The sequence below is a fragment of the Halyomorpha halys genome, unplaced genomic scaffold (genome assembly GCF_000696795.3).
Source record: "Halyomorpha halys isolate HHAL.00 unplaced genomic scaffold, Hhal_1.1 Scaffold223.1, whole genome shotgun sequence".
Classification (NCBI taxonomy): domain Eukaryota; kingdom Metazoa; phylum Arthropoda; class Insecta; order Hemiptera; family Pentatomidae; genus Halyomorpha; species Halyomorpha halys.
This window is the reverse complement of record NW_027115445.1, coordinates 222,808-235,469: the sequence shown is the minus strand read 5'-3', so window position 1 is coordinate 235,469 and position 12,662 is coordinate 222,808. Positions and strand designations below refer to the sequence as shown.

The 12,662-nt window shown below is 32.4% G+C and overlaps 1 protein-coding gene across 1 annotated transcript in view; it reads right to left on the bottom strand.

Annotated features, from left to right (window-relative positions):
• Positions 1-615: 615 nt before the first annotated feature.
• The window catches only part of LOC106679812 (homeobox protein B-H1), a 43,462-nt gene continuing 31,415 nt past the window's right edge, over positions 616-12,662 (bottom strand). The window contains exon 3 of the mRNA XM_014419163.3: positions 616-2,000. Coding sequence (XP_014274649.1) covers positions 1,637-2,000 — 364 coding nt within the window. The 3' untranslated portion in view covers positions 616-1,636. The remainder of the gene's footprint in view (positions 2,001-12,662) is intronic.

Below are 12,662 nucleotides of genomic sequence, written 5' to 3'. Positions count from 1 at the left end.
AATGAACTAATGAATATATATTTAAATTACACCAGCCTGTAATAAAAAAAGTAGTTTTATATAACAATATATTTTAGGTATATTATATATTGTTCACAAATAACTAACTACAGAGATTAAGTATTTTTTTTATATGAAATAAATTAAAATATTTTTTTTTTTCAGTATAGAATAAACTTGTAATGCAGCTGGCATGACCATTTCCTGCTTTAAAATTATAAATGTGGTGGTTTGAATGCAATAGAATATTCCCTCTTTCAAACTAGTAATAATTCTACCCATTTCAGAGTGTTATTTCGTCGATCTAAAAGATAGGTAGAAATTAAAATGGAAAAATCATTATTTTTCCGCTCTGTATAATCCTAGCCTTCCTGGCGCCTCTTCCCAGACTCCACTTCAACTATTATCCTTTTCTTTTTTCCTTTTTTAATAATTATGGTTATTTTAATTTAATAACTTGCACTAGTATTACGCCTCTTTTCACACCTTGTTATAAAACATATATTAAAAGGATTGATGACTGACTATATTTTAGTCAAAACTTAGTTATACATTTTAAAAAAGGTCATGAAAAATGGTAAATTGATACTTGGGATAAACAGTGAAACACGAAAGTATTTTATACTAAATTATTTACTGAAACAATAATTACAATAATCTACCAAGTACGTTTATATACAAATATAGGATACATTGACATATATGTGTATATACGTTTACTTCATATAGACACAAATACGCATATATTACACTCAAATATTATTATGTTATTTCAATCTGTAAAACATTGATACAGATTACAATTTTTTTTGTTTACTTTTTATTTATATAATATCTGTAAGGCATTAGTCATATAATAGAATTTATTATTTACAAAGCTGATACTACGATTCCTAAGGGCGGTATCACTAGGTACATATTCAAGGTTAGCTTAAGCTAATAATACTGGATGCCTCTCCACGACAGTCTATATCATATTATATATATTAATCCAGCTATATACACATAAATATATGCATATGATCATATAATCGATTCTTATGCTTACACAGAGAGAACACAATATAAAAAGGGGTCAAATACTTTAACGTCAAAATGGTAATGTGAGGTACAGGTTTTGCAAGAGACTTTGAGCAATGGCGGGTTTGTTATATCCGATTGTTAAAGCCGTTATACACGGAACGTTTTTTTTTAAATAAATCACATTTTCAGGAACTGTCATACAGCCTACATATACTTGATATTTTTAATCTACAACTAGGAACAGTAAAATTCAATAATACACTCCATTAAAAGTCGAAAAAGTTTCAACTTGTACAACGGCCTTAATCTGTTAACAAGTAATAAAATCACTGAGAATAAATATAATTTGTATTTAAACATAATAATACAAACAGAGCCTTGGGCCCGTTCCATTTACCCCGATCGAAGAAATATGTACATTTTATATATAATACACAGCACACGGTAGAGCGATGGCCATCCCTCGGGGGTCAATCGGCTGGAGCCGCTGTCATCGACGGAATCGGTTCTGGAAAGGATATTCTGGAGTCCTGTGAGGTAGAGGCTGGTGGGACGGCCATCAGGGATTGGGAACGATAAATACACGTGAGGGTGTTTGTACAGAGGCTTGGCACTAGACTTGGATCTTGGGCGAGTCCGGTGGGCTGGCGTCTTCTACATCCAAGGATTCGGCCTTCGAGTCCGGCGGTGAGGGTGGAGGTGTGGGAGACCTCGGAGGAGGATAGTACTGGAGAGGGCCTGGAGGTAGGGCGGAGGGACCTGCCATTCCGGGGTAGAGCCTGTAGGCTAGCGGCTTCTGGAGGGTCAGCGCTTGCCGGTAGTAGAGGTCTGCGGGACCCGCTGGAGCTGGGGGCGCCCCAGGGTATCCTGGCCAAACCCCGTAGCCGGGGCCCCCGTACAGCCGGGAGAAAGCGGCATAGTTTCCGGCCTCAGCCAGCAGTTCTAGTCCCACTGCGGTCTGTCGCTTCCACTTCGTCCTGCAACAAAACATCATATCCATTAATATATAAATATAAGTAATCAATGCTTAACAGCTGTTTGTAATTGAATTAACAATAATATCTTATCACATAAAGGTAATTAATTATATATTTCCACCGATCGTAAACATCGAACTGGTGCAAAGGTTATCTTATATTAACATGGTTTGGCAAGGCATTCCACAAGAATTATTACTAATTGAAGGAAAAAATCAAGACATTCTCGAACAAAAAATAATTTGAATTAAATATATGAGTTTTATTAATTTTCTTTATACGTCTACCCATAAATGGTTAGATTATGTGTACTTTTTCAAGCTTATTTTTTCTTATTATAATGTTGACTGTTTATGGAGTTTTTTTAAGACTTCCTCGAAATTTCTCACTAGTCACGAGCATAATCATGAGGCTTAAACGCTCTAAACAAGATATAATACTACGAGGAAAAGCAAGAAGAGAGAAGAGGCCGCTAAGACAGTGGATGACGGTAAAGATGAGACGGACACTGAAGAAGTAGAAGAAGAAGCGGGGACATCGAGGCACGCTCCTGAGGACGAGATTGGTTCCGCAGGTTTTGCCCGCCAGCTGGACCGTGAACTACCTAAAGTAAATAATTACCTCCCTTTATTGTTTGTACACCCCGTCGATAATCTAATTACATAGTCTAACAGCTGTTCTAAGTCATCAACGGGCACAGTAAAGGAAAAGGACACAGGAATTCTGAAACTGTATTTTGAATAATATTCTCAAAATATAAAAAATCAATACTAACTGTAAAACGTCAAATAAAATAAGTTAGTTATGTAAGAACTGGTATAAGCTTTTATTAAAAAGTGAGGTACAAGGAAATAAACGATGAAGGAATGTATCAACCTAACTTCGTCCAAATGAAAATTATAATTGAGTCATATAAAATTAAAACCATTTTTCTCGAATTTCCAGATGGACAAAAAACTACAAAATATTGTTTTTTGACAAACGAACAGTTTGAATGTAAAAGATTTCGATTATAAACTTCAGCTTTAGAATGTTTTTGAATCTACTACCTTCAAGTCATTGGCTAAGGAGCATTTAAACTCCCATTTTTCATATAAAATTAAAAATTTAACATAACGGAGTTCGATTTTAAACGACTCACTTTTTTCAAGTGATGAATAAAAAATAAGAGATAAAATATTTCAAGGTGACAAAAAGTTGATTTTATTTTTAATTCATAAATTCAAACAGAACTGTAGCTAAATGCTAACGAATTAATTCTATTTATTCAATGTGTTTTGCAATATGAAAATCGTTGGCAAAAATAAAAAAGTTAAATTGAAAATTTATTTATAAATTTAACAAAAAGAAACCTGAGCTTGTACTCTTTCCCAAATAATTAAACATTACCAGAATTGACTGCTAACATTTAAAACTTAAAAAATTCAATTTTATTTAATAGTTATCACTGAGACAATTGTTTCCTTGTTTTAATTCCAAGGATTTTATTAACTGAAGTATTAGAAGAGCATTTAATCTGAAAACGAAAGCCAATTAAGAGCACGAATTTCAACTGCACTTTCATATTCAACCTTGGATAAGTTCCTACTTTTTAAATTGAGCTAAAAGGTTATATAATTAATTTAATTGTTTCTTTATAATTGTTAGACATCACTTCAGATTTGTTCATATCTAATTCTAAATTAGTTCGCAGAGGGAGTTCCCAAAAAGTTGATCACATAAAGTTATGACTTTTCTAAGGCATTCTTTCTTCACGCCTGAAAGGTTTTAACTGTTTTTTGCTAGTTTTTTGTTTGTCCTATTTTCGAAAGTGCTCCCGCAGTGGCATTGTGAGGTCCCGTATTGTGGTTTTTGCTTTATATGTGGATCATTAATAACACCTACAAAAACACCAATATCTCAAAATGAAAAAAAAAAATTGGATTATTTCCGAGCGATTTATACATATATATATATATATATTTTTAATAATTTATTTATTGTTATTTACAACTGTATACACATATATACAAGTAAATTTGCTGTAGGTGGCATAGTGACATGATACAAACATGTGGAGAATCTACCCACTGATAGAACTCCAATAACATTTCTAGAGGAGAAGATCTCGAGGACATCTTCTTTTCAGACGCCTAGGAGGATTATTAGGTAATGAAAGAGAAGCCAGGTTAGAAACAAGTGAATTTGGGTGGTTGAGAAGTTTGTTATGGAAGGAAAGGTATCTGGATCTGGCCAAATCGGCAACAAATGGAACATTGAGGTCCTGATGGATGACTTGATTTGTGACAAAGTAAGGAGCATTAAGGATTTAACGAAGGATTTTGGACTGTAAGGATTGGATTCTGGAGGAATTTGATGATTTAGTGGAGCCCCAAAGCTCAACTTCGTATGTGATATATATTTTAATACAAAGAAATATGTTCTGGGGAATATATTTGAGCTTTAGTGAAGCTCTTTCTGGCTATATATGGAAACTCTTCGAAAGGTTTTAGGTCTGCGTTCATTACTAAATCTTTTGCAAGTTGATTTATAGACTAACTGTGAATTACTCTTTCGCTTACTTGTTCATAATATATATTGGTAGATACGAGCCTGATGCCGCCCTGGACTGAAAGAATGTGAAAACGCTCCAGCAGCGAACTAAAATGTGGGATCATGAGGGACATGGACAGTTAGATAGGGCTGTACTGATGACCTGTTTGCATACAGTGGCTGCAACAAAAAGCAGAAAAGCCCAGGCGCCAGACGAACAACAAAGCGGCCATTGTAGTTGAGCCTTTATTAATTTCCATCCAGGCGCCGGCCACTCTTGCACAACTGGTCTGTCATCCGCCGCTGCTTTCTAGATCGTCGCGGGCCTTCCACGTCTTCGGGTGTCGAAGAAGGCGCGGTAGTGGGTCTACTGAAAATTATCCTATCAATTGGAGTCATATATCTTAGGAAAGAATCGAAATTATACAGTCACTAAAATGGAAGTTGGCTATTTTCCCTCGCCCTCGGCATTTTGCGAATTCTTCAAAAATATGTTAAAAAATATAATCCTTTATATTTATAAATCTTCGTAAAGTCCTCACATTTCTAAACACTGATCTGTTCCAAAACCTTAAAATTGTGATCCAATACAAAGCCTCCACAATTTAAGGAATCTTTACCATTAGTAAAAATGTTTTAAAACCTTTTCCTTTTCATGCTACAGTATTCCTTTAGATCTTCAAGTATAATCCGATATTTTCCCAAGATTACCGTTTTACTATAACCTTACTTAAATAATTATAGCAAATTTGGCTTCATATATAATTAATAAAATACCAACTTTCTTATTAATATTAGAACATTTATTATATTTACTGTGATAATAATAAGGCTACTTATAATAATAAATTAATAAACGGTCTATAATTAGGGATCACTTGGGAGCAGTGTTGGACAAAAAGTGATTGCAATAACTATGCATTTATTGTAATATGAAACTGTGGAAATGTAATTTCAATTTCAACTACTTAATGAACCACTGAAATTTTAATAATAGCCCGAAAATATAATTCATTCGAACCAAAGGAAACGCAATTACTAATTACACTCAAAAGTAATTGCAATTACTATTTGTCAAACACTGCTCCCAAGTGATATATGGGTAACATAACGGTTACCATTATTGTATAATGAACAAATAAATGATTATCGTGGTATTTCTAGTATGAAAATGTTTAACAGGCAGAATACGCTAGCAGTGAAGGTTAGCAGAGTTACTTTTAATAATTTAATATTTACAACTCGTTATTATTTAAATCACACATTGAACAAAGGAAAAATACCAATTTAAAAACTTAGAAAAGTTAACAATAGTCAAAAGGATAAAATCAATTAGCTACCTCAGTCTATCATACCCCATCCAACAACCGCTACAATAAAAAGTTCGTGGCTATCCTCAATAGGGACAAGACGAAAAATGTCTCTATTATTAGTTTTATTGCAGTAGCTGTTGAGGGGAATAGTGGCTTTGTAGAGCGAGCGAGTGTGAGCTAAATGAATTAGCGGGACTATTAGAGAGGGCCGTTAGAGGTCCATTAATGGCCAATAAGCACGCTCCACTGGATCCGGCCCGGGAGGACCATCTCGCTCTTATAGGGGATACTAATGCAAATATATAATAAAAGGAGATATACGGTCGCTCGTAAATAACGGAGGTGTGAACGGGAGTGGAAGAGACAAATGGACATGAGACCCCCGGTACATGGGTATAAAGGAGTAAGAAGCGGTCGTATAAATTAACGAAAACCGCACTGAGGGCGATTATATGCTCCGATAGCTCGGAAATATTACAGTCCCCTCTTTTTAGCCGAGGGGGGCCACTTGACAAGGCATCCCATTGTCGGCCATAACAAGCCGTCTAAGTCATTCCGTGTCTATACAAACAATTTCAACTTCAATATCGGCTGAATTTATTTTTATTTAGAGAAAAAAAAATGGAAATGTTTACGCCAATGCTTGAAGAAGCAGGAACAGGACAAGAACTGGACCGTTTTCATATATAACGAAATGTACATAAGAAAAGATACAAATAAACCAAAATCTATACGGAACACGGCTAGATCATTAACTGCCTTATGAAAATGCTCGAACCATTCAATACATCATTTCAACGATGATATTAGTCAGATAAAGAAAATGTTTAATACTTAGAAAACGAATTTAAATTTTTCAGTCTATTAATTGTTTAAGGAAAGGACCTTTTGTAATGCATTGGAAAAAAAAGTTCAGGCCCTTAATCATTTTTTCGATTATACTTATATACAAAGTATTGTTTTAGATTAACAAAAGTTTTAGGTTTGATATGAATTGAGAATTCGAAATAGTTACTACTACAACTCTATAATTCATCCTTATACCTGCTTAGCTTTTTCACAAGGACAAATCTTAATTTAAACGACTTTCACTTTACATTTTTATTAATAGTACTAATTTTTTTTTTAAGCAAACTAATAATTATGTTAATAGAATTATTACATAATACAAGCAAGTAAACAACGTACAAAAGAACTATACGAAACTTTTGAATGATAACACAAACCTTAAAATAGGTTTAAATTAAATAAAAATTAATTAACACTAACACGACAGTGTAATAAAAGTATAGGAAAATGAAGCTATTAGACATTATAGAAATTAAAGAAAAAATATGTTAATATTTTTTTTCCATGGATTAGGTTCCATTTGTTCATGAGTACTTGTTGAGTGAAACAAAAAATAAAAAAGATAAGGATAAGAATAGATTTTCCCAAGGAGTAGTGTTTCACTGTTGATCCGTTACAAGCCGAACATATCAGATGTAGTAAAAGTAAACAGTTATGTAATTATGTACACAAATTTGTATATAATATATTTGTTTAAAGTGTGTATGTGTGTTAAAATTAACTTTTAAAAGTGTCTCTACGTTTAGATACTATTACCATATTTTTTTAATGGGTAACGTATTTCTACATACATTAGTAGGTTTATGTTTTAAAACGAACCAGATATCACTCCTTCCATTATAATTTTTTAAACTTATTTATCCATTTAAGTGTTTTATTATATTATATCTTATTATTGTATCTCCTTTTTTCTCTGATTATACCATGTATGTGTAATTTATATATGTCCGATTACGGATTGATAAGTGTGCTGTGTGAGATAGCAACCTAATGTATTTAGGCAGCATAGATAAATAAAGTATTTCTCTCTCTCTCTCTAACCACTCAAACACCCTAGTTTCTAATTTTGCATCCTCTTCCATTCCTGACAATCCTCTGAGGCGCCTGAAAAGAAGATGGCCACGAGACCAGCTAATGTAAAATGTCATTAGAGTGCTACCAATGGGTAGTTTCTCTACACGCCAGTAACACTCCAATTTAACTTAGATCAGATTTACTAAATGTATCATAATGTACAGTTGTAAATAGCAAAAAATAAATATTAAAAAAAAAAAAGTTTTAAAATATTTTACTTCGCACAATAAAACTATTTTATACCGAATCTGGAAAATAAACATATACACCTACAGTACAATAGTACAGCAAAATAGTGAATGGAGTAAAAGAAACTCAACAGGCTTTAGAAGTTTATAATAGTGATTGTAGAAAGTTAATTTTTTGTCAAGAGAAAGTCCACGAACTGTAATAGAACGTATTTAAAGATAAAAATCCTAGAAAGTGAATGCCACAATTTAATTGGTACAGCAGATAGAAAAATAAAAACATGAAAGGTTCAATAAATGTCTATTTAAAAAAAAATCTATTTAAAATAATAGTTCGCGAAGACTAGTGATGTACATCATTAAATATCTATCTTCAGTGACATAATTATTTCGTAATGAAATGAATCAATATCATTTGTTTAGAACGTTTAAATTAACGTAATTATTTATTATATTGTAGGAGCGAGTAGATCAGTGGTAAGGCTATGTGCGACTAAATCCAGGGACCCGTGTTCGACTCCGGCTTTTGCAGATAATTATTTTCTGTTTCACTGTAGGTTAAGAGTACCCTTAATTGGGTTAAAATTTGACGATCGACTGTGATTCAACCAAATCTCCTCCTTGCACAACCGTTGGTCTAGTAGCAATGCTTCCTTACAAAGTACTACACCTCTTCATGGGTTGTAGTGGTACAGTTTTAATAAATTATATCATATATGAAACTCATGATGAAAATTAAACAAAATTTACGCAGAACTCAAATAATGCTCATTTCTTTTGTGTGTTGTTCTGTATACAGATATGTTTTAATTTCCTTTTAAAAAATCAAAATCGGACTATTGTTAGCAATATTGTTGAAGTATTTGCTCCTTTGGAATTATGTTCACTTTTGTAAGAACGAATATTATGAGCTTTGTTTCATATAAACACCTTGAGGAATTTTTCTTTAACACGTAATGTCTTACAATTTATTCTGACCCATAAGGACAGGATGCGATATTTGGTGGTGAAACCATTTAAATTTCCTCTAAAGTGCCTCTTTCATTAGGGTTGTGAAAAACGCAATACACTTTCCTGCTTCACAACCCGTAATGACTTCCTTGATTATTACTGAATATTGCCAGATTACAAATCCCTAATATAATTATGATACGAAGCCCAAAATAATGTCTATTAGTATTACAGTTCCCGAACACGTTGTAGTGTAACACTTCCCACAGACATTTAGCCCACATCGACAGGACAGCCGGCAGCGAGGGCGATGATAGATCGTGTGACACACTTCGATTAGCCTTCGTCCCATTATAGTCCCCTGTAAATAATGACCCACCCTTTGCCGTATTAAATAAGGTTAAGGCGAAGAAAAGGGAAAACTCAGCTGTTTATTAATTCCCCATCATTGTCCTCTCAGAGGTGGAGGACTATTGAGCGGGAATAAGCTATTAGTTCTCAAAGGGGACCAGGTAGCCGACGAACAGATTACCGAAGAATGCCTCGAGAGGAGAAGAAGAGGAAGAAGAATGGATAAAACAAAAAATGTAAATAGTTATATGTAATGAAGGGAGGGGCGCCAGATAGAGCACAATAGCCTATATAAGATCAATAGGCTTTCTATAATGGAACCGAATTAGCCACTGACCGATAGAATCTGTCGCCGCTTAATAGCCTTCTGTATCTCTTCTCCTTTCTCTTTTTACCGATCTCACTGTCTGTATAATTGTGCATTAGAAATAATTATCTTTATTTCTCTATCTATATTGGGTCACGAAAAGATTAAAAGTTTATATCAAATGTCTACTTAAAAATTCCTTAAACATTTAAATAGGAAGTACCCTAAAGATAGGGTTAGAAATATTTTTCTGGAAACAACTATCTGACATCTCATTTTAATAAAAAATCTAATCCTTTAGTCTCTGCAAAAAAAAGACAAACCGAACATTAAATTAAAAAAAAGGAATATTTTAATTATTAAATATCAATCACAATGATTTCGTGAAAAGCATTATTTAATACTATGTAATATAATAATATTATACTATGTAATATAATAATAATATAAGAAATATCTTTATTCATAACAATTATAATAATTTAAATATTAAAAATATTTAATATTTTTTTCTTGGGGCTTATACCTCTAAAATACATTAATCAATATCAAATAAAAGATTCATTTTTAAAAAAATATATATTACTGTTAAACTTATATAAAGTAAGATGTTTTTTCATTCATATAATTTTGATTCATATTTAATAATAATAAATAAACCACAATAAAGGTGTTAGTAGGAATATATTAATTTACAAAAGATGACTCTGAAACAAAAGCTTTCTAAACAATTCAATTTTCCATTGATTTCTAAATCGACCGAAAATTGAATATGATGCACTATTATGTAGTGTTCTTTTTAAAAGAATCACTACAGGAATCGTATTGTATAAGCCAAAAAAAAAAAAGAAAAATGTCCCTGGAATAAAAGGACCTCTAAAAACATAATGGAAATTTAAGTCATTTGACTTACAGATTACAGGCTTACTTCGTGTTAAACACTAGATTTACTCATTTCATAATTGTTCTTCATTTCCTCAGATTCACTCAAGTTATAAAAGTTCGAGAATAATAAGCTATTCAGTATTGTATTACATAAGGAAGAAATCTTAACATATAGTAATTGTAAAATTATCTACTGATTTAGTTGGAGATAAATACTCTATAAAATAAACACTTAATTTGAACTCATAATTTTTGGAATAAATATCAAGCATGATGTAGTAACCCATCTGCGCCAATATAAAATTTTAAAAGGTGAAATATCTTTACTATTTTTTTATTTATTTATAAATACGGATTAACAATCTAAACTCCGTATACCCACTATTATCGATTACTGAAAATTAAAACAAAAAATCGACCGCACGGCCAATATCCCGCGCACATCACGGATGACTTGATAGTGTAATTGCGGCTGAAATTGAAACAAACAATGGAAACGGCATTGAAAGAGGCGGTTGCGGCTTCCGTTAAACATCTCCCGGCTAAACAGTCAACAATTAGAGTGGATTGGGATAATTCTTGCCTTCCTCTCTTGCGGTTTCCATGTCTGCGGTCTATCGTATCTGCAAGGGTGGGTGGTCTGCGTCGTCGGTCAGCGGGTAATGAAACCTTCGTCCATGCGTTCCAAAGACCATATGGGTACAAAAACCCAATGCTGGTAATATCCGTAATTTATATTACCGTCTGATATTTTTTGTTATAACATGTTCCAGGAAGTCAATTCGTTCTTGTGTGAATATAAATTATCAGTTGTAAATTTCAATTAATCTTTATTCAAAACATTTATTTGATATCTCAAAAACAAAATATTTTCAGGAAAACCATTCAAATAATCTGCGTTTCTGCAATTTAACTAGATAATTCTAATAGTATTAGCAAAAATATATAAAAAAAAATTAATGAATGATTTCGAAATTATCCCGATAGAGGTCATAAATTACAAATGTAGATGAATCAATGCCAGAATGTAGATCAAAATATTTTTACAATCCTTTAAATTTTATCTATCCTAATTTAATCTAGCTAAGTCAAATAAATTTGGAAGATAATTTATAAAAAAGACGGTGTTAAAAATATAGTGGTATAAATGTGGAAGTATGAGGGTTAATTAGCATATCTTTGTCTGCCTAAATGAGGGTTGATTCAGATTGAAACAATAAAATCCCAACATTATTTTTTGTAGTGTAAAATCAGGAATTAAACTTTACGAGATGAATGGAATTTTATTTCGGATTTTCTATTTTTTCTGAAAATACACATGTTCTATAACGTGATTATATAACATGAACTGCATTTTTATATCGAATACAACTTTAAGTTAGAATGTAAATTTATAATTAAGAGAAAATCACTAAAATAAAAAGAATAGTGTTACGTTCTGAACAAACGAGGACCAAAATAACTAACATAATTGAGAAATGAAAGCATTAAACACCTAATTTTATAATTTTTTCACTTTTTTTTTTGTTAATTTTTTTTCTATTGTTAAACATATAGAGCACTACCGACTCATAACAAAAAGAGGCCCGTATCGAAGACTGGGCGGTTCAATCGGCCCCCGACGTTCGGCTATTACCGTGAAATGTCGGCTTTGTTCGGCTGGTTTTTCCACCTGGCACGTGATCACAGCGCTCCACACGTCCGGTATTGAAAATATATTTTATTAGCGACGAGGAATCATTTAGTTGTAATTTCGTTTTGAAAGCTTGTTAGCCACCGTCACGCTTTCTCTCTTTATTTCTTGCGATTTTAATTTAATAGGCCATTTTTATGTTATGGTTTTTTTCTTTTGTTTGGTATTGTGAGCTAAAGGACAGATAGTTCAAAGAGTTGATGGACTGATAAAAAATAAGGTCAAATTTGTATACGTTACATTATTTTTGTATTTGAAGTTCTTCTTAATCGAATAAAAAAAATCTTCAATAGGTCCCGATATTTAATTTTAAAAAAAACAAAACAATATTTAGTATTACATTAAATTTTTTTTCCTCCTAAATTCTGATCTTTATACAAATTTAAATTCCCTCTCTTTTATAGTCTGTCAACAAACATTTATTAAAACAACGTTTCTCCAAAACTTATCCATTTCCAAGATAAACAATTAGTTAAAGGGTTTATAGCAATTATTTTGCTTATAACATTGCGTACTATC